The sequence below is a fragment of the Buceros rhinoceros genome, unplaced genomic scaffold (genome assembly GCF_000710305.1).
Source record: "Buceros rhinoceros silvestris isolate BGI_N320 unplaced genomic scaffold, ASM71030v1 scaffold286, whole genome shotgun sequence".
NCBI lineage: Eukaryota > Metazoa > Chordata > Aves > Bucerotiformes > Bucerotidae > Buceros > Buceros rhinoceros.
Window position 1 is genome coordinate 15,629 of NW_010417876.1, and position 23,403 is coordinate 39,031.

At 39.6% G+C, this 23,403-nt stretch overlaps 1 protein-coding gene across 1 annotated transcript in view; it reads left to right on the top strand.

Moving 5' to 3' along the window:
• The window catches only part of CLASP1 (cytoplasmic linker associated protein 1), a gene marked incomplete at its 5' end in the record, with an annotated part of 70,016 nt that overhangs the window by 14,491 nt on the left and 32,122 nt on the right, over nt 1-23,403 (top strand). Inside the window, 7 exons of the mRNA XM_010138297.1 lie at nt 2,445-2,548; nt 5,934-6,178; nt 9,711-9,774; nt 10,377-10,379; nt 11,375-11,538; nt 12,468-12,546; nt 13,512-13,655. Coding sequence (XP_010136599.1) covers nt 2,445-2,548; nt 5,934-6,178; nt 9,711-9,774; nt 10,377-10,379; nt 11,375-11,538; nt 12,468-12,546; nt 13,512-13,655 — 803 coding nt within the window. The remainder of the gene's footprint in view (nt 1-2,444; nt 2,549-5,933; nt 6,179-9,710; nt 9,775-10,376; nt 10,380-11,374; nt 11,539-12,467; nt 12,547-13,511; nt 13,656-23,403) is intronic.

Sequence of the window (23,403 nt, forward strand, 5' to 3'; positions counted from 1 at the left end):
CAGGCTACTCAGCTGAAATGATGCAAGCTGATTTGATAGTTTGTATTTAACAAAACTAATTGAAAAGATTTTAAATACCTCAATTGTAATATGGATTTCAACTTTGTTTGCATTCAACTTCCTATGATAGTCACATCATGGTTGGCTCCTGTGGTTTGGTACAAAGCTTAATTCAATTCTATATGGTTACTAAAGAAGGCAAAAATCTCCCTTAAAAATGGCAAAATCCTGCTAGAGTTGATGTTTGGGAATTTTCACTGTTTGTAACAAGTACAATGAATTTAGGCAGGGAGACGAGGGAATGTGACCAGAGCATATTCTGCTTATTTCTTACTCAGTATCATTAGGCTGGCCTGTACTGGCTATTCCTGGAGCCAAATGTGTCACCAGCCCCACCTTAGAGATATGCTGAGGCCTCTGAGGTCTAACTTCTGCACTCAAGATATGGCAACAGTGTCTTGGGGAGAAGCCCGGAGTGACTTAGGTGCTACGAATTGAAGGATCACTGACAAGTATTTCAGAAAATTCCTCATAGCCATGGAGACAGACAAAAGCCAGCATGCCACACTGTACTTGATTTGTTAAAAAAGCTCAATTTTGTTTCTTTATGCTGGGTATTTAAACTGATCTACAACTGAATTACTTTGTCATTCTGTTCTTCATTAAAAAAAAAACCAACTATCTTCCCTTTTCTAATGTAATACCAAATTTACATGAAAACAAATAACATAGTGTCAAAATATCATTGTCATTTCAAAAGTTAAAACCAAATTTTGATCTCAGTAACACTTAAGTAATGTTATTGAGCTGGGTTTAAATATAAAACGGAGTCCAGAACGTGTCTTAACATTTACAGCCCTCGTACTGTACTAGGTATCATTTACATTTAGGAAACTACTTGTTTTCTGTATATCCTTGTAGTGTATCTCTGTGTAGTAGTGCCTTCGGCTTCAATCGGACCCACTGCATTATCACCACCTCTGTGCTTCTATTAAGAGTGTACAGATCTGTCCATTTTAGGGATGAAGTAGTTTCACTTAAACATTTGAAATGATTCTTCAACCCAAGTGCATTAAAAAAGGGGATAGTAATAACACATACAACTTTTATTTCTTTGTGAAATGTCATTATTTTATTACCTTTTGGCAGTAGTTCTAAGAAGTTGTTTTGTTTTTTTTTTTCCCCTTGTAATGTTTTTTGTAGAAAATGTGCTTTTGTTGTAAATCAGAAATGTCTTGTCTGGGTATGTAACTCTGGGAAACAGTAGATTTTGTTACATAACACTTCTATTGGAAATAAACACTAGTCTTCAGGGTTGGTTTTTTCCCCTTCCAAATACTTCAGATTTAAAAAAGTCCTTCCTATTTCCCCTCAGTAGCTTAATCTGACACACTCAGATAAAGCGTTGGAATCAGGATAGGAGACTGGCAGACTTCAGTCTCTGATTTAAATTATGCATGTCAGGGTGAGCTAATGCCTTAAAAGATACTGCAGTGCAGGAAGTTTTTGAAGAAGAAAGCAAAGAAGTATTGTGATAAGTAATACACTGTTTTTCCTGAAAAATACAGTAAGTTGCTGAATATCACATTGGACCTCAGTTTTTTGGAAATCCACATTTTAATAAACAGTGTGTTTCCTTCGTTAAATTAAATATAGAAGAACCCATAAAACACAAATGGGATTTCATCTCTCTCTCTTGCTGCTAAACTAATTAGTGTTAGGAATGTAAATGGCATTTTAGACTCAATCCTCCTGTTTTGGATGCCATTGAGAGCTTTGCCATCAAATTCAAAGGGAGAACAATGATATTGTTTGATCAGAAAAATCAAATTTGATATAGAGCTTTTAAATGGCATTTAAACTACTTATGAAGTAGAATCACTTCATAAGCGAATAATAAACCTTATTTTTATACTGTGAGGCATAGGGGTGTATTCTACTGGTTAATCAAGCCGTGAGACATAAAATAGGGTAATCTGGTGCTGCTGGTTTTGCATCCTTGCCTGAGAAAACTCTGCAGGATGGACGAGTGCTCAAGTATTGACATGTTCTGACACTGGGCACAATTCTGCCTCTCAAGTTAATGAGAAGTTTTCTCTTGGTTTCTGAGATTGGGACCAGTATGTCCGCCTCTGACATTAAAATAAAACTTTGAAACAACTTCTGTGCAAAAAGACACACAAAATAGATACCCTGCTTCCCAGCTTAAAAAAAAAAAAAAAAAGTTGCCCTGAGGATCCAAAGTTGTCTCTGGGGCCCAACAAACAATAGTTTATTTCTTACTCTAATGGCAAACTCTCTAGAGCTTTGGATAAAAGAGTGTTTAATGGAAAAGGACTGCGAGTTCCCAGAACCCGTGGGGAGTGCTGCTCAGGCACCTGATTAGGATTCCAAGTGAATGTGAATTCATTTAACAGTCCCTTTCAATGTTGTCTTTTGTGTAGACCGGTTTGGACTCGGACAGCCAGGCAGGATGCCTGCTTCTGTGAATGCCATGCGAGTCCTGAGCACAAGCACAGATCTGGAGGCTGCTGTGGCTGATGCACTGGTAAGAGGAAAAATACAAAATGCTTCCAACACCGGAGAGTGGCTTGAAGTTACCTGTACGTACATTCTCCTCTTTCTAAATAGCTTTGTTCTGATTGTGGCGCTGTCTGATGCTGTAGAGTTAGTTACCTTTTGCTGTTTCGTCTTTGGGTATATTTGTTTCCTTACTCCATGGTAGTGCCTCACAGTTGTTACTGAACAGACCACTGTGGCTCGGTGCTAGAGCTGCAGGCTGGGATGAATCAGCTGTTTGTCTTTCACGTGGCTGTCAGAGGATGTACATGGCACTGGGGGGTGCTCAGCCAGTCCCATTACCTACATGAAGACTTTGTCAGAAAAACCAAGTGTTCTCTGTTAGTGAAGATTCCTGAGCAGGTTTCCACAAGAACTGAGAATTTCACGAGTTCCTGCCCTGTGTTATTTGCACCTGTCTAGATGCTTGGATCAGCTCATAACTTGGCTTGCATATGATTGGTACCATCTCATGCAGTTAAATTGAAGAGTATTTGTCTTGTTTGCTGCTGGTACTTTCAAACACTCAGTGCATTTTCAAGTTAATTTTTGTCACTTTTTAAAAATTGTCCTGTATAGCCCTACTGTACTACAATATCTCTCAGCTAGAACCCAGAAAGTGTTTTCTGCTCTTCAGAAAGGAATTGTTAAGATAAGCCTTTGGATTTACCTTGAGTATTTCAGGGAAGAAGATGCCTAGAGGCAGGAGCGATTATTGTACAGTGTTAGCTGGGTACCACTTTATCTTGGGTCTTCTCCAGCTCTAGCCCTGAGCTGAGGGGCGGATTTCCTGATGTATCTTTGAGATAGGTATCTCAAATCTCTCTTTGTGGAGAATGAACCACGTCCCTACAGTTTGTGGTAGATGTCCTTTCTCTGTTTCCTACTTTCCGTAAAGATGGCTAAAATGTTCCTTTTTGTGTTTGATTATCACCCAGCTCATGTCACTTCCATTTCTAGATTATCTGAGTACTCCTAGAGAAATGTTATTTTTTACAAAATAATACCTTTCCATTAAAAAGGAAAAAGTATTTGTGGCTAATATTAAAGTAGGAGAGTATATAATAGATGGTAGTTGCATTTAGTGGGTTGTTGTCAATGTGCATTTTCATTACCAAATAAACCAGCTTGAGAGTCAATTTCTGCCTTCAGCATGTCAAATTTACCACCAGAGCAGTTCAGGGCATAATTATAGTGATTTTTTGCGCATGTAATTAAAATCAGACTGTAGCCCTGAATGCAAGCAGTTGCTGAATATAGGTTTCTTGAGGGAGAGAAGGGTTGCAGTGTTTCAATTTATTGCTGGTTACTGAGATGTCTTTAGGTGTGACTTAATCTTCAGCTAGACTTAGAGTTTCTGTTTAAATATTCCACTCTTTTAAACTAAATAGCAATAGACTGTAATGTTAAAATCTTTAAGGGTTGGATACTTAAAAGGGAAATCCTTAACTTTAGCTGGAAACTAAGTGGTGCTGCTGACTTGGTTGATCAATAAGAATTTGACTGACTTTAGGGAATACTATGTGATGTCCCCTTCTTTCCCACCACCCCAATTCGCTTTTTTCTTGGTTGTCTTTTCACAATAGGCAATTTACAAACTCTGTTCAGGCTCCTCTTGAAAAAGAAATGCGATGCCAGCATTTACCTGGCAGCCTTGTTTTCAGAGGAGTATTCTTTTCCCTGTAGTGGGAAACAAAAAGAACTTCTCCAAAGACGGTCTCAGCCAAATACTCAGTTTAAACAAAACACGGTGGGTCATTTTGTGACCTCTGCTCCCTGTGTACAATTCCCGTTGGATCCACTGCTTCTGTTTGAGAGCTGGACTTGACCTAAACCCATGGTGTACTGGGAATCAGTGCTCAGATCTGTCAGAGTAGCTCAAAGGGTGTTGGAAACTTTGGTGTTAAGTAAGGCCTTTAAGCCAGGGGTGCCATCCAGAGGGTCATAAAAGAAGCTAAGCTTCAAAAAAAGTGTGGTTTGAAAAGAGTTGAAAGAGAACTTGGTTTAGTGAAGTTGATTAAATGTGCTCTACTGTAGATAGTGGTTTCCTGACGTTGGAATTTCTTTCCAAGACTCTAAAATCAAATGCTGCTAGTAATATGTGGGGAAATACAAAAACTCTGATATCTTCCAGAGCAGCATTTCTGAAAAGTAAGCAGAGAGGTGCTGTATATAGATCTGTTGTTAAAAAATTCTAAGCTCCCTGACGGAAATTGTAGGTGATAGAAGTAATGCAGCAGTTAGTTAGTCAAGCATTATTATACCCGCTTTTATTTTGCGTAAACTGTATTTTTTTTATTTGCTAAGACACATTTGCTATACGTTTTTGTTGCACAAACAAACCCTGCATAAGCTTCTGACATAATTCTCTATGCTTTTTCCCACCCTTCAATATTTTCCTGCCTACAGCTGTTAGGAGACTCCAGGAGCAAGGTACTAGTGCTTTCTTGACTTTTTATTTCTACTTTCCAACTTTCCTCACCCTGTTGCTGACACCCATGATACTGCACTTGATTTAATTTCTACACTTCAATCCTGCAGTCCTAGTGGAAGCAAAACGGGTGGCTTCACAAGTCCAAGAACTGCACTGGACACTGGAAGGAATTCTGTGGCAAACATTTTAGAATATAGATTATCTTTTTCTGATATATTGTCTTACCAATCCTGTTTCATTAAGGTTCATTTAAGAGATTTTTTTTTATAGTATGGCATACAATTTATTTTGCTATCATAGTTATTCTGATATTTCTTCTGTAAGGATTGAGATTGTCAAAGATGTACCTAAGGGAATCAGGTCCCCTAATGCCAGGCTGTGGAAGTGAAGTGGAATTTGAGTACTCAACTTCCTTGGCAGCCTCTGGAAAAATTCTAGCCCAAACTAACAGAGAAATTGTCATCTCCTATATTCCAGTGCATTTCCAGAGTCACTTCGTTATCAGTATCAAAGTGACTGTGCATGCCAGCACAGATTCCTTCAGCTCTTTCATCCTTATCTTTATTTTTCTTTTTTTCTTAAAGTAGAGGTTGTATCATCATAGAATCTGTTACAATGGAACTGACTGTTATTGACAGTAAAACAACATACAATATCACTACTGGTAGCTAATTCCACTGGTAATAAGTATCTCGCTTTCATGCTGGGGAAGGCAGGTGCTTGCACCCCTTAGTCACTCAAATAGTCTCATTGAGATCAATGGGATCTGTCTTGCTCTGCTGTGAGGTAAGCAGGCAGTGCTTGGTGATGTCTTTAAAATGCTTATGTCACTGAAACAATAGCTTTAGTCTTCCTTATAGTCATTACGGACAGAATGTTTTACTTTTAGCATTGATGTAACCATGTATAACTTACCAAGTCTGAGTTTCTCCTTTTCCAGAAAAAGCCAGTGAGAAGAAGATATGAACCCTATGGGATGTACTCCGACGATGATGCTAACAGTGATGCTTCAAGCGCTTGCTCAGAGCGGTCCTATGGTTCCAGGAACGGGGGCATTCCGCACTACCTGCGGCAGACTGAAGATGTGGCAGAGGTTCTGAACCACTGTGCCAGCTCCAACTGGTCTGAAAGGAAGGAGGGGCTCATAGGTCTTCAGAATTTACTGAAAAGCCAGCGGACACTGAGGTGACCTTGATGGTTTTATAGTGTCAGTCTTTCATGAAAGGGGCTATAGTCAGAAGCTGGTAAAATGTACGTGCCTTATGGAGGCAGATGGTATCTTTCACACCTGTGAAGGCTTTGTCTCCACAACGTGGGACTTGAGTTACTTTTGGAAAAGATTCTGCTGCATCAGCAGTATAATGTGTGTTAAATTTGTAGCGGTAATGTAGAAAGGACTTGGGTAAGCATGCTAACTTGTGTTAGCCTTCCTTTGTCTCATGAAGACCTCCAATGGTAGGTGTTTTGTCTTTGGGCGTATGGGCAGCAATATATTTGCTCAGCACAGTGAGATTTCCCACAGTGATGGTGTAATGCACTCAAAGGGTGGTACCATTTTTACTTTAGTCTGTTTGAACCTTCATATTGTTTTTGGTTTTTTTTACACCGAGCAACTTAGTTGGTGAGGCAAACACTCACTGTGCTTATTCTAAGGGTGTGTGTGTTTAAAAGATCAGACGATGCTCTTGGTATGTTTGGTATACTTTGAGTCTTTATGAAAGCTCTGTTAGGTGTAATAATGTTATTTGTAATTCCTGAAAAATGTTGTATCAGAAACTTGAGTCTCCTATAAATGGTGTAGTTTATAATAAGGAGGGAAATCTCTTAAGGCAATGGAGTAGGTGTACTCTGAAACTGTGTGTGGTAGGAGAGGTAGACCTTTTTCCTTTGTTGAAAGCCACATAAACCTTTCAAACACCTTTGGCATGTCACACATTAAAACAGATCTTAGAATTACCTAATAGTCATGCGGAAACTTCATATGGCCACAGGTCATGTTAATTAAAGTCATCTGGCTCTCAGGCCATACGTAGGCTTTTCACCTTTAGTTTATGATGAAAGTATTTGGAAAGAAGCTGTTTATCTCTTGGTTCCTTTAAAGATAACCTTCACAAGTAGCTGTGACATACTTATTTTCCTGCTATGAATATTTTGTACTTAAATTATGACCAAGTCTATAAGTGGTTGTTGTATGGTTTGTAACCTACCTACTTGGATTTGTGCAGTTTTTTTCCATTTTATAAGGCCTTCACACTGGCTGAAAATGTTTGATGGTTCCTGCTAACAGGCTGAATAAAAAACATTCTGAGAGCAGGTCTGGAAAGGTTATTCTGGTGGCATCAGAAGAATATTCTAGCACTTTACATGATGTGGTACATTCCTTAAATGGAAAGTGCTACAGCTTTTTAATATGGGTATTTAGAGTCTCTAGATCAGAGATGTTTTTTGATGTTGTCTATTTACGAGTCTCTTAAAAGATTCTTCCCACGCGTAAGCTGTCGTTTTTCTTTATTCTAATGAACTGTCTGGAAAAACTGTGGCACCTCACATTACTTGTATAAAAAAGTTGGGTGAGACTTTGATTTTGCCATAAAAGTGCGTGAGGATTATAAGTGAGGTTTTGACAGCAGATGGGGATAGTTTCAAGGGGTGAAATATTGGGAAGGTTGGGTGATGGTCAGCAGCTCTTAGCAGAAATTACGATAGAATTAAGCTATTGGTTTTTAACCCTGCTCCTTGCAGTGTTTGAACTGTACTGCTGTCACTAGTCCCTCAAGCTGGCAAGTTTTCTTAGCTTTGATCCTGAATAACTTAAAAACCTGTCCCAGAAACTATACTCCAACAGTTACTTTTTAATTTGATACTGATTTTAGTTCTCTAGATCATATTACATTTGGTTTTCTTTTGGTCTGCTTCATCCTTGGTTCAGGGTTGTTCTAATGATTAGATTTTATCATCCTGTTTATTCCCATGGTACCTTGCAGATCATCATCAAGGTTATTAATCCAAGGGGCAAGTCTGTCTGTCTTCTAATTAAACCTGATATCTTCTGTTGTGGTATATCAAGATTAATAAAAAGCAGTGATGTGGCTAGGTTTTCTTTAGTACTCTGAAGTGAAAGGTGGCTGATCCTATATTAGCTGGGATTTGCATATCCAGAAGGATGTGGTATGATGCTCACTGCTCATCCTTGTTTCACACAGCTTCATGTAAGAGCTTCTTTATAAGGTCTTCTAAATAAAACAAGGTCAACAAGTCCCTTAAGGAAGTGCTCTTCCTGCCTGTTTCAGCATAGTACTTGCATTGCCTCAGGTCCCTGAGCTTTTAGGAGACGCGCTTTCATATCCTGTCCAGAAAGAATATTTATTGGAGTAATAAATAAGGGTTCATTCAGAGAGCTGCAGTCTGGATGATGTCAGGAGAATGTTGCAGAGTAGTCATTGTGAGACACTGCACATCTTGAAGGAAGTTGACAGATTGCTGTGGCATTGTTACGAAGACTTCTTCCTCTACTGTTTTTGTGCCCTTTTAAAATTTCACCAACCTTTCGTGCATAGGCTTATTTGAAAAAAATAGCCTCTGTTACTTATAAACAAGCTAACAGAAAATAGCTGTAGATTACTGGTGTGTTCTGGCCTGTTCTTCAAAGCTTATTTTGAGAGGATGAGATGTTGCTGGACTGCAAAAGTAATGTCTTTCTGGAAAGAGGGTGCCTGGAGTCAAGACCTGAATGGCTGTTCTCTGAGCAGTCTGTGCAGTTCACTAATTCCTCTGGTTTCATAGTATTTGTGAAGAACATCTAACTGTATCTGAAGTTGCAGGTAATGTTACCTAAGTCTCTTGCCCTGCTTTTGTTTGCACAGTAAATGAACAAAACATCTGGATTCTTTGGCAGTTGGGCGTGCAGGAAAACTTGAGACTTGATTTTCAGTACATTGCGAGTGAAAGCTTTGATGCCAAAAAATTCTGCATTTGACCGAACCCAGTATCTTAGGAAAGGGGCACAAACGTCATTCTTTTTCTACCCATTCATAAAAAGAGTGTAACTGAGCACCTAATAATCTGTTACAAGTAAGAATTTAAGATGGTGCCTTGATTTAATAATTTTAATCATTTGTCTCACTAGTTTGCCTGCTTGTTAATCTGTCTTCCATTTCTCTATATTTGTCTCCTCAATGTGTCTGACATTGGAGTCAGTTCTGGTATCTGCTAATACTGTATAACTCTTGACTGATTTTGCTGAAGCAACTGAGAACTTAGACCAGAATATTTATGATTAGTATATACACAAATAGCATGGAAGTTCTGATTTTTACTTGAAAATTTAAGTCCCTTGAGACCTGTGAAACCTATTCCTAGGCTGCAAAATACCCATGTTTCAGTGAGTCAGTGATCTGAAGAAAGCAGGTAGAAAGTAGATACTTCACAAATGTGCACATTTCAAGTTGTCTTCTGCAATCCAGAATATAGAAGAAAACAGAAGCAGCAGAAAATACAGGCATCTGTCTCATGATTTAAAAAAAAAAAGTTTGTTAGATTTCTTGATGTAAGACTGGTGATCACAGCAGGTAAACTGGAATGCCAAGTAAGGTTTTACCTAGATACAGAGTTTTTTGTGGCCTAAGTAACTTTTAAGTAAAGATTAGGAGCTGTAAGATCTAACCTTTCTGCAACTAAAGCTGGAGCATTAATATAATATTTTATTTATGTATTTCAGCCGAGTCGAGTTAAAAAGGCTATGTGAAATATTTACTCGCATGTTTGCTGACCCTCACAGCAAGGTAAGATCCCAGTGACTTGGCTCCTCTCTTACATTACCATGTGTGCACATTTGACACTGTTCCAGGATGGCTGTTTTGTATTTCTGCCCCTGCCATCTGCCGGGGGAAACTGGTATTTATAAAATCTCCCTGACGTTCATCTGTTCTGCCATGACGGAATATGTCTCAGTCTCTCTTACGTTGCTAGGAACTGGTCACTCCTGGCTTCCCTAGGAGCAGCATCATGCCTTTCAGATGTCAGCTCCTGGAGCAAGAAGTTCAGTTTTATCTGTACTTCTCTAAGGAGCATCTTGGTGATAGGCATAGAGTGAGGTTCATGAAGGGCAGTGAGTCAAAGTTCAGCATCACCATGGCTGGGAATTGTGTATTGTCCATCTATGGGGTCTCACCAAGATACTGTCCTGGATCTCATAATTAAAGTCTTACTATAGCCACAATGCCTTCTTTGTAACACTGACCTTTGAAGTTAAAGGCTGTGGCATGAATTTACAGATGTATTTAAAAAAGAAGCAGGCTCGGGAATAGGAAGGTTGGGCCTGTAGGCAGAATTAGATCCTCTGGTCTTCCGTCAACAGAAAGCGGGAGCAGGGACGGAAGAAAAGAGAGTTTCAAGCCCTTTCCTGAGGAGATTTTCTGGCTGAGGGCAACAAGTACTGGTTGGGTAAAAACATCTGCTGTTGGATTAAACACAGTGTAAGAAAGAATAAGTTGTATGAATATTTGTAGTTCAGACCACTTGGTAAATGAGTCTTAATAAACAGTTGACAGTTGGAAATCCCTTGGGCAGGCATAGTCACCAGTCACAGGTCTTGCTCAGAGTGTGGGACCTTGGCCATAATTACAGTCTGGACCATAGTCTGGACCAGCTGTCCCACGGGCCTTGCCGAGTATGGCATTTCCTACCTGTCAGGTCTGAATGTTGTTGTCCTCAAGTATTCAGTATGTGTTGTGGAAAGGGTAAAGGTGTAGCCATTTGCAAAATATTTCCAATTTCTGAGTAAGCTGAGGTTTTCTGGTACACGGGACTTCAGTATGTCCTCTGTGGCAGTAGTGATCTGTCATTTATGCTGCTTTTATACAATTACTGCTGCAACCTCATTACTTGTGGTGTTAAACATATGTAGACTTTGTTATATATAAACACCTTACTTTCATGACTGAGACTGGATCTGATCCAAGGTGTATAATGTTTTAAGTAAGTCTGATGAGAAGAGATTGTGTTTAAAGAAAATGTAAACTTTCAATGAATGCATCTTTTATCTGTTGACAAACTGCATCTGATCAACCAGCCTTGATCACTATGTGTGCTAACGAGTGGTTTGTTCTGTTGCATGGCCTGCTTTGCTGTGGAATTCACAACAGAGAGTAAGTGTATTCTACTCCCTTCCTTCATTTGTTTCATGTGGTATTTTAATATGACACACTTAAGAGGTGTCTTGTCTGATTTTTTTTTTTCAGAGCAATGTCATCACTAAAATCATTCATTCATGAAACTGTCTATAACAAAACCATCCTGAAACTCAGACTGTAAACCCCTCCCTTTTGATTACTTTTATTTGAAGCACCATATTCCTTTTGGTGACACTTGTTTTGTTTATAGGTCTTCAGCATGTTTCTGGAAACCCTGGTTGATTTCATCATCATTCATAAAGATGACTTGCAGGATTGGCTTTTTGTTCTCCTGACCCAGCTGCTAAAGAAGATGGGAGCAGATTTGCTGGGGTCTGTGCAGGCGAAAGTCCAAAAAGCTCTGGATGTCACCAGGTAGAGTACTCAGGTGGCAGATGATATGGAGGCTTTTGCAGGATTACAGGATGAATGTCTGGTGAACATCTTAGAAATGCTGTATATTTGGGGATATATTCATCAATCTTGATGAATACCAAAATAAAGGAGAGTAAAACTGTCACAATATTTCAAGCATTGAATTAAAAAAGCCTGTCTCTTTTCTGAATAGATAAATATAAAGCTTATAATTTAAAGTATGTAACTGATTAATTTTGTTTATTTCGGTTTTTTGGTGTGCTTGTGCTTAGATGTCAATTTTCTTTTTGATTGATGGGGCGGGGGGAAGTGTTTGCAGTATTAAGAATACAAATGGTGCTTTGCCATAAAGTTCAGAGCACCTTTCATGTTGTTCAAACAGCAATTAATGGTAATGTTAGGGCAAGACCTTGAACGCTACTGTGATGTGCACACCAATTCTGTAGTCCATATCTTTTATCTAAGGATGTCCAGCACAGAACACTGTTACAATAAAGTTCAGCTTATCCTGGAAATAGGATAACTAAAAATAGTAGTAGTAATCCAGGTTAAAAATAGTGGGGGGAAAAGGAAGAGAGAAATCAAAACCAAATGTGAACTCTGAGGACAAGATAAACCAGACTGCTTCTGTAAGGGAGCAAAGCACAGCCTGAAGTGAAGAAATGGACAGGTGTGCCAAAAGCTGGGTAAGTGTACAGAGAGCAGGTAGACTAACAGTGAATAAAGGTATCAACTTAGCATTTTCCTCCAGTATTATACATCAATCAGCTAATCCTTACACTAGGAGTTTCCCTGGTTGATGGTAGAGTTGAGAAGGAGAAAAGCATGATAGGTGTTGAAATCTGTTGTCTAAGCTTTAATGTATCGAGTTAATTTAGTCCTGAAAATTGAGATTGCATTACATTTTTGCCTTTGTTTTCTTTGGACAGGGATTCTTTTCCGTTTGATCAACAATTTAACATTTTGATGAGGTTTATTGTAGATCAGACTCAAACACCAAACCTGAAGGTCAGTATCAAAAGCCTTTTCATAAAGCATCAGCATGATTGTCTTAGCTTGCCATGTCAGGCATACCGTGAAGGATAGAACTCATGATAAGATAACTAACTGTAAGTACCGCCGTGATACTGTCAATGTTGATTATCATTCATCATTTTAATAAATCTAGGTATCTTTAAGATAGGGCCTTAACTCATCGCAAGTCAGTTAGAGTTGGCCTTTAAGCAGACTGGAACATAATAAAGTTTAAACATGGAAAATTCTTGTTCACCCTGGTCTGGGGGGGGAAGAAAACCAGGTGTGCAGGACGGAAGAGACCAGGCCTTGTCTGAACAGCTGGGAAGTTGGGACCCTAGGCAAACCTGAACAAGTGCTTGTTGCACCGGTCGACCATAGCACATAGGGGTTGGAGAAATAAACGTCAGAGCTTTCTGTTACAGTATCCTCCCAAAGGGATACCGTGGTGCAGACTGTTTATCAGGAGGTTGCTGTTTCAAGGGTATAGGAACATTGTAAACTCTGGAAGTCACAAAGGAATATGTAGGACACCAACTGACTCAAGTGTTCTTTCTTCAGTCTGCCAAATTTTGGATTTTTTGAGGCTCTAGCATCAGGCATTTGGTTTGAGACCAAAAGCTATAGTTTGTTTTTATCTGGAACAAAAACCACTGGTGGAAACAGTGCAGTGGAGTACTGATTTGCTTATGCAAACACACAAGGAGACGTATGTACTTCAAGCCAGTTCTGATACACCATTCCAGACTCTTACTACACAAAATTTATCCTGGTTAGAAAGTTGCTCTTAATTTTTGAAACATGACATGGAGATGTGTCACAAAGATTTTTTTTTTTTTTTTTTTTTCTCCTCCTCATGTGACGTAAGTCTTGTCAATCTGTAGTGGTATCTGTTTATTATTGGATAAATTCATTTTTGCCAGCTCATGAGCTTGATAAAATCCCATTTCACTTCTCAGGTGAAAGTTGCTATCTTGAAGTATATTGAATCTTTGGCAAGACAGATGGATCCAACAGACTTTGTGAACTCCAGTGAGACAAGACTTGCTGTATCTAGAATTATAACTTGGACAACAGAACCAAAGAGCTCAGATGTGAGAAAGGTAAGCCAGGATGATGAATTATGTGCAGTAATTATTGTTCTTTTAGAAAACAAAAAAAAAATGCCCAAAAAACAACCCCCAAAACCAGAACCATCCCTTGCCCCAACCCTCCAAAAAATGGTCATAAAGATAATGAAAATTTCAGGATTTTAAAAAGTGGATTTTACATACCTTACTGTCTGAACCAAACTGTCAGTTCAGTAAAGACACATTGCTGAAGCATGTTTTCATATATTTTTTTTTTTTCTAGTGGGTACTTATCCATGTGACTTTACTCTTACCATGCAAAAAGAGGTGACAGTTTGAAAATGTGCTTTTTCTTGATCAGTTTGGAAATATCTCTAGGTTTTTTGTTTATTTAGGTGAAGTCTCTGTAGACTAAAAATCTAGCCCGACTTCTATTATAATATTGTTAAGAGAAAGTAAACAAATCAGTAAGCTGCCAGGGACTCTCAACTCTTTTCTTTTAAGAGCTGCGTGCTTATCTTAGTCTGGAAAAAAGTGACACATTTAGGTCAGGCCTGGGTAATACAGTTACCTTGTTCTTTGTCTTGCTTTAGCTGCAAGTGTCAAGCAAGCTAAAATGGGGCAGATCGTGATACTCATCTCTCCCAAGAGAAAAGTGAGACTTGGTTTTATGTACCTGGCATCCGTAACACAGTTTAAAATTACCTTCTCTTCCCAGCCCAGATGTAGAAATGGGTTCCAACAGGAGTTAAAGGCTTTCAGATGTTATTGGATTAAAAAAATACCCACAAAATTTTAAGATTTTCAGAATGTAAAAATTGTCTGAGATTTTTGCATTCTACATGCACTTATAAGGTTGAATTAGTACTAGAATATATTATTATTTTAAATAAGAAAATTTTTTCTGTTATTAGTGATTATATGATTTAGATGAAAAAATCACTGAGAATCAACTGCATCTGCAGCATTATCTGATAGAACCTTTTTTGGGTGCGTGCTGTTTGCTTTCTGGCATACAGCTGACAAGATCTAAAGAAAAGTGCTTCATCCGCTTTGCTGAAGACTTTTTGCAGTGATTATTCACACCAGTGTGACTGTCATTTGCTTCTGCGAGATAGTCTGCCTCAGGAAAAGGGTGACTTTAGATCCTGGACTTAGATCTGGAATATGCATTTCCATTTTGATGCTTCCACGCACAAAGTCAGAAAGAATTAAGCAGGCAAAGAAGCTGCTTCTCTGTTACAGTTCAAGTAAACCTCGAACAGTTCACTCTGCTGGTGGTCTGTGAGAGGGAGTTGTAATTTAAGTACAAGTATACATCAAAAAGCAAAATTTCTGCATATTCTTCAGAAGGAGGAATATTCCACCGTTAGGGGTCATCATTGCTGCATGCAAAATTCAACGAAGAGTATCTGCAGCAGCTGAAGAAACTTGCCTGTTTGCTGTGGGATGTACGGAGCGGGTGTTCACAGTGTGGTGTCTGTTCTCCTATGTGATTCACTCTGGCAAAACTTCCAGCAAAGTCCACTTGAGGGGTACCTGGGCTGATGACAGTCTTGGGGCTAACAAGAGATTATGGAATCTAAATTCCTTTTATGAAACCTGTGTGTGACTGGGATTTACCTCTGATGCCTGTAGCTTTGAAATAAATTATTACACAGTTAAGCTATCTTAGGCTACTAAAAATGAATGCCCAGGTGATCTTTATTTTATCATACCGTTGCTGTACTGTGATTTTAAGAACATAGTACAAACCACAGGCTGTAGAAGAAACACTGCAACAAAGGGTTTATAAGCAATCATTGGCCATTATCTCTGTCAGGACCATAGTTAACAGACTAATAAATTCATTATGCAGTAACAAACTGGATTATTGCTGGCCAACTCAGACAGAGGAAATGTTCTGAAGAACACAAATAAAAAATTGTTCTCTTTTTTTCGAGACTATAACTTGGAAATGCAGTACCTTTTTTTTTATATATATCAAGATGAGTCGTTTGAGCATCAGAAGATTCTGCCCTTGTGGAAAGGGATTATGGAGACCTTCAAGATCTGAAGGTTTTTAAGTGCAAAGCAACTGCAAGTGTTGTCACAACTTAAAACTGGACATGGCAGTTGAGGTTACGGGGAGGGGGTGAAGAACCAGTTCAATCTTGAAATGGTCAAACTACTACAAAAGGCCTGTGAAAAGTGTAAAATAAGGTAATTTTTCAATAGAATCTGGACTGGAGACCACCAGTGCAATCAACTCAGCTCATGCAAGCTGACAAGAGCACGCTTTATTTTTGGCATTGCAGAGACTTGGCCAGAGCAGTCCATTCCATGCAGACAGTTGCAGGTCAGGGAGGTCCCAGCTCTGTAGTGTTAAGACACTGGGGGAAAAAATAAAACAAAAAGTGACATTTAGTCTCCAAACCTTTTTCTGATACAGCTGAATGATACTGTAATAATAGACTTTGCATATGCTTATGATGACTACTTGAGCACACTTAACCTGTCTAACACCTGACTTGAACTACAGGTTGTTCTTTGTACCTAGTGAAATGAGAAAGAAACTTAGTCAAAAGAAATGCTGTTGTGCATAAAACAGTTTATGTTCTCATATGGAACGATATCTATAGCTAAACATAAGCTCTGTTTCCACAAGAAAAACATTAGGTACTTTGGGGAACATATGACTGATGATACAGAGAGTCATTGACAAAATGGTGTGATTTCCTCTCAGGGCAGAAACCATTTAAGCTGCTGATATTGGTCACCAACTACGTACAAAATCATTGTCGAGCTTTATTTTTAAAATAAGGTGATCTGCAGTGTGTTACGGGTAAATATTTGTCTTGTTTTAAAGACTGTTAATGCTTATGGGTGTTTACCCTGCATTCAAGTTAAGATTTACTTCCTGCAAGCAGTGCTGGAAGAAAGGTGAAAGACATTTATCCTCTGTGCTGAACAAAAGCTATTGGGTAGGAACAGGTCACACTGTGGACATCTCGATGGGATGCGGCTCCAGTGCAAGGAGAAGAGCACCTCTTGGTAATTGCTGTGCGAATAGCCAGCTCGCTGCTCTTTCTTCACGCAGAACATATCAACGGACAGCACGCAGATCAGGATTTCAGATAACCGAGCCCTAATTTTGATTGCAGTAGCATCTACCCTTGTGTGATGTGCTTGACTTTTCTCTGCCTTGATTTCTTCTTCTCTTTAACAGGGTATTAATTCTGCTTTTTCTCTGGAAAATGTTTAAGAGTTGATTGAAATCACTTTACAGAAGCCAGTCAATTACCACACAGAAGAGTAATGCTATGGCAATGCCAATACTGTGATGACTGGTCTGAGGGCACGAAGTCAGTAACTTTACCATATTATCACTAATATTGGCAGCACAGTTATTGTGCAATCCTTACGTACGTAAAGTGCTTACTGGATTTGGATGACAGGTTTGGGCTCCGTGTGGGAAAATACTTTGATCTTGGAGAAGAGCAATCAGTCAAGAATGGGAATTAGAACGAGGCTTCTGATTTGGCTCTGGCCAAAGCCTTAAAGAAGCCTTCTGTCCAAGGCTTGGGTGAATGGAAACTCAGTAAACACCAGTGCTCAGCATTTCAGGGAGTGGAGTCATCTGTGAGGGCACACACGATTTTAGGGTTTAGGAGGAGCTTGTGCAGACTGAAGGGGACCAAGGTCTTCTGGGGTGAGGGGCCAGTGACTTGCCTGCCATCCTGTTAATCAGCCAAGCTCTGGTCATAACAATAAATAATAAGATCTGTGGTGCCTGATAGTGATTTAGAGTACTAATCTGAGGAAAGAAGACTATTTTCCTTTGTGCCAGATAGCCTGACTGGTTTATCTGTTGATGAAACATTCCTATAGTAGTTTTATTTTACAAGCCTGAAAGCATTTTTACACGTTATGGGCAGCCTCATGACGTGTACCTCATATTTTGCCTTCTGCTTACCTAACTGGGGAAACTTTCTCAACTGTCTCACTCGTAACTGAGTTTGGCCCAGCTGCCCTTGAATACAGGTGGTGGATGGGACTTTGTGAGAAACTAGAACCATTGCAATAAGTCAAAAGGTCCAAGAGAGCAGTTGTGTTACTGTGATTCGCATGAAGTGCCCCTCAGACTATGTGGGGGTAGGGTACTCCTTGATTGGGCACCACTGGTTTGCAGGTGAACTCTAGAGGTGTCCAAAGAAAACAAGTTTAGGATCAGATTTTTTTTCCAGATTGATTGATTGATAAACTGTTTCTGAATTATACTGGAAGATGAGGAAAACTCCAGAGAGAAGACTGCAGGTCAACAAATCCTTCATGTGCTCAAACAGCCAGTGAAGATGTAGTTACTCTTTAAGTCATAGTTGGAGATGTCATTTCTTGAGAAATACTGATGTTGCCACTTTGATAAGGAAATAGTATCTATCAATAAAATCTAGAGCAAGTTCAGATAAAATATTGCTATGATGACTGTGAGAGGATCAGTCAACAGACAGACACTACTAAGAAAATGAAACTGAGCTTCTTTGCAATGTGGTGCCATGAGACCTTGAAAATCTCTCCTGGATCTTTAATTTTTCATCTAGCATCAGGCTGGTTTAAGCAACTCTAGGACAGAAGCTTCAATAAAAAGCACTCTCAAAGACTCATTCTGGGCTGAGATGGGATCGTTTGTCTTTACTGGTGTTGAGCAATAAACACTGTTGGCCGTGGCTTCTTACAGTAGCAATAGCAAAGAGGATGTTTGCAGAAATGCTTTTGAATGGCACATTGGTTTAATATTCTCCAGTGTCAGGCCCTTGCCTTTTTGGGTCAGAGGTTTCTCTAGCACTCTTGCAATATTGCTCTACCAGATTTGTGTCTCGTGGACTTGGTGAAGAGACAAGTTAGTAGAGAACCAGGCCTTAGGATTTCATTTCAGGCTCATGGGAAATTAAATATGACAACGTCCATACTGCTTAGGTCAGTCTTACAGCCAAAGAAGATTCCTGAGGATGTTCAACTTGACTTACATTCACAGAGGAACTCCTTTCTGGCATTTAAACATAATGAGTGTTACAACAAAGTGTAATACGTAAAAAATGGCACCTGGTGGACTTCAGTGTTTACCTGATTTAATGATATTAGAACCAAAAGGGATCTCCGTGTCCTAGCTGTGTTTCCAAAATAGTCACCACCATTTTCTGTTTGTTTTGAATTTGATGCTGGAGAGCTATGAGAGCCCAAATGTTTTGAGTGTACGCAGTGTAAGGAAAATGGCTTTTCCCAACCTTAGTGGCTAGAAAACCATCACGTGCTTGTAGGTTGCATGGTGCTGGGGTTGATTTCCTTAAAGCTAAACTCTTCACTTTATAAAGCCTTCTAGTATCCTTTCAGTTGAAAGCAGTTTGTAATTCAAACACATTTTCTCAGTTTGCTTGAAACAGTAAGAGCTAGTGCAGAGTGATACAGGATAAGAAGGAATTGCTTCACAGAATGTGTATCCTTGTGCTTATATTATGTGTTTGTGCACAATATGTTTGTGTGCATGTGCCATTGTGTGCACACACCTACATGGGTACAGGTGAGGTATCTATTTTGAAAATCGAGATTAGAGGTGATATTTACATGACGCATTGTAGAGCCACCCAATAAATAGACCCAAGGCTGTTCTCGCTGCATTGTGATGGGTAAGTCTGCCATGCTTATTCTAGCATTTCGAAACTGCAAATTAATGTGCGTGTTTTCATTACAGACCACCTTACTTCAGTAGCTCTTTTTTTTTTTTTGTAGCTTATGTGTGGGAATGTCTCCCTCAGAATTTAGACTTACTTCATGCCAGATTTAGAGCAAAAGTTTCTCAGTTGTTAATTAAATGTAATCTATGTTTCTAGTCCTGAAACCTGTTTTTGCAACAAACGCCGTTCTGTGAGGAGCAGAGTGACTCAGAGTAGCCATCATCAGCTTGACTTCTGGGGTAACCTCTGGCTCTCCAGAAATAACGAACCTGGTCTTTGCTGTGTCCAGGTCACAAAACAGCACGTGTAAGGAGTTGTAATCCATTTTAGAACAGTAACCTGAATATGTGATGATTCAGTGCTGCATAGTTTTTGCTGGCACTTGTTTGAGACGCCTTTGACATGTGTAATACAACCATCCATGCCTTGTGAAAGCCTTTCATGATGTATCGTGTGCTGTATAGAACACAATAGCAATGTGGATTTAATCTGTATGTGAATTCTGTATTTAAATCTGTTAAAACAAATTCTTCCTTTTCAGGATGTGGATGTAAACAGCATATTCTTATAGAAGTCCTTGGGGAAAACTGTATGTTTAAAAACTTGTGCTCAAGCAAATGTGCTTGCATTATATATGAACTGATGAAGCCATTGCGCTTTGTATTATCAGTAATATGGATGTCCACACTCGTGATTCTAGGCCTGAATAAGGAACAAGCAGGAGGTTTGGTTTGGGATATAGTTTGTTAGCTTAGTGCCAGCTAACACTTAACTGACTGCAGGAAAGTATGCTTAAATAGCACTTGCTTAGAGCCCGCAAATGCTCTCAGTAGATGTGAATTAACTCACTTATAAATAAGCTGCACTCAGCAGAGAGTTGAAGCATTGTTCCGTGCCAGCGTGCACTAATACAAGCTGCCTGATGTTATTGCTGCCTCTTGATTGCAGTAGATCTGTGTTTGATCTGCAGTTCAGTGTAAAATGACGTGAGAAGAGAGCATCCCTGTTCCAGTGTGCCTTAAGTTATTAAAGCCGCATTTGCCATAGGCTGAGCGGTGGAACAAATGATGCGTACAGAGTACGGGTATATTTGTCAAAAGTGTATAGATGTTAGTGTGGATCTTCCCCAGACCGATCGCATGATAAAAAGCATTTGTGGACCGCGCTGGTCTATCAGACTGATGCCCGGACTGGAGTCAGGAGTGTGAAAGTTCTTAATGGCTTCTTCCTCTGAACTTAGAGATGTCTGTGAGGATAGGTGTGGGCAGATGCAGCATCTGTTCCCCTGCTCCTGGCTAGCCAGTTGCAAGTGCCATCTCAATGCAACACTGCCTAGGCACTGCACCTCAGTAAATGTTTTCAGGTGGTTATGGAGGTCATCAGGAGGTTGCCAAGGCAAAGCCTTGTAGGTGAACTAAGGAACCATCTGTAAGCTTGAGAGTTGTGGTGGAGTTTAATTTTGAGTCAGCGCTGTGCTCTGCTGAAAGGAATGCTCTTCTGGTTAAATCAAATACCAGTGGGTTTTGTTACTTGAAGTTAAGCAAGCAACTGATTAAAACTCTTCTGCAAAAAAGGATAGCGTATGTACTGTTTAGATGGTTTTGTTGAAATCTGTGCTTTCTCTAAATAATACCAACTTTCCTCTTTGCCAAACCCAGACCATGCATAGTTGGGTGGGTGAGGATTTGCCAGCTAGGACGACTGCAGCTTCCTCAGGGCCTGGTGAAGGAAACTTGGAAGATAAATGTAAACAGGTAGACTAAAAGCTGTGTGCACTAACTAATCACACTAATCGTGTTTGCAGTCTCAATTCAACTGTGTAAAGAGACCTTGTCTGGGATCCTGACAGTGTCTGTCTGTGAAGTAATGTTTGGCTTTGGCGTGCTTTTCTGTTAACTCTCTTGTTGCAGTCCTTCATAAGCAATCAGGGTATGAGGTCCTCTCCTTTTACAGGGCTGTCAGTGTTGTGAGCCTATCACCAACAGAAGTTTGAGTTACTTGAAAGCTGCTTTCATATAGGTAGCTGCTGCTTCTGCTTAGTCTATTGGACCAGCAACAGCAGCAATCATAAGGCGCTTGTATTAAGCTTAGGTCACTGGCCATACTTCCTTTCTAAAATAAACAGATTTTTCCAGTTTTCCTTGATCTTCTTGCTTAATGAACCCAAACCATTTCCAAGAGACTTTATTATAATTCAGCCAAGTTGCACAGGTTACCAGTTTTGATAAATCTGGCCAACACCTACTGTCTAGGCGAAAACAAAACCCAAATGTTGTTAAAGCATTTGTGTCCCTTTAGCAGCTGACTCTGTTGGACGGCACGAATTGCATTGACTGAAGTGTGGAACTTTGGGAGCTGCTACCGGCTTGTGGAACCTGATCCCTCACTGCATTGTTCTAAGGAAAATAATTGTTACATAAGTGAACCTTCGCACATGGTTCAAGAACCTGATGTGGAGCCAGGCCTCCTCACTAGCATAGTCAGGCTCTGAAGTCACTGGAGTTTCTCCAGCTCGAGCCAGTAGAGAACTGCTTCATCAAGATTAGATAATCTGTAGGGTCTACGTTATATGTCACTCAAAGGAGATGGATTAGTGTTCCACACTAACGGTGCAGGGACACAAAGGCAGGGGAAAATTCATATATTACTCTTTCTTCAAACTATTTATCATCAGGCATAAGTGTTGCATGGAGAATGTTTGTACATTGTGTACAGAAATAAGTTTTTTGTTGCTTGTTTTAAATTATATCAACTCCTTGAGTAATCTAATGAAACAAGGGCTAAGATATCAAGAAATGACCAATGATTCTGAGATTGTGAAAATGTCCTCTGGTTTGTCATAAGCTGAAAATCCACAGATTTAAAACTTAGAAGCATTGTCTGTAAAAGATGTCCTTTGACTAGATAAATGAAACTTAGAGGGTTATCAAGCATGTCCAGATCTAATTATTGTGACAGGTATAGAAATGCTGCTCCTGATGCTCATCACTACGCAAATAAAAATTAACTGTATTAGAACTGGCAAGTATTGCAAGTGAAACATGGAGCATGTTTTAAATGTGATTTCAATCTAACATGGATGTTCCTCATTTTGAGGTCAGTGGTAACAGTGTTCTTGACTTTATGGTAGCAGAAACCTTTGTTAAATCTTAAGTAGGAAATCATGGCTGAACTTTCACATAATGGCTTTTGCCTGAAATAAACCTAGAAGTGCAGCTGGATGGCTGAAGACTAGCTAAAAAGAACACAGCCAAGCTTAACCCATGCAACTCCAGTGTTGCTTTTGAGAGTTTACTGGAGCACCACTCCCAGGCTTTAGTGGTACTTGGCTTTCTTTCAGGCCCCATAAGACTGTGGGCATTGTGAGAGACTGTTCAGCACCTCATTCAAGGGCCAGTGACCTCTTTGCAGGCAATAGCAAGGCTACTGAAGAGCACTGGGTACACAGAATACTGTCAGACACTCCTAAAGACAAGCTGTATTTTGTGCAAACAGGGAGGGTGGACACAGTCCTGTTTTCGTTAAAGCCAAAACAAAAAAGTGGAACAAAATTGAAGTGGTTTCTGGGAGCTGAAACTTTGCACAGCTATTCCTGTAGCACAGTGTCTGTGCTCTTGGTGTTTGCATGTTAGGGTGAAACTGTACTGGTTAGATATCTTTTGCTTCAAAGTGAAGCCACAGGATCATAAAGTCCCTGGTGGAGCTTTGGTGAAGATTTTGCTCAGCTCTTAGAGATGCATCTTAGACCTCTCTGGCACACAAGAAAGGTACTTCCAGAATGTCACATCAGAGTGCGTGTGCTCTTGCGCCTGTTTTGCTGTATTTAATTAGGAGATCTCCAAGGATGACCTTCCATGGAGATACGTGAGACAAAGGTATCTGAAATCCTTTTCCACCTCACTGTACCTTGTGCAGTTCCTGACTTACCAGTTGATATCTCCAGATATTCCAGTCTCTGAACAATCTCTCAACCTGGGAACCTTGTCGATCAATTTTCCTTTTTTTTTTAATCTCGGTGAATATGAGTTCTGCTTGATCTGACTCAGAAGATCTGCATGTCCACTTCCTAA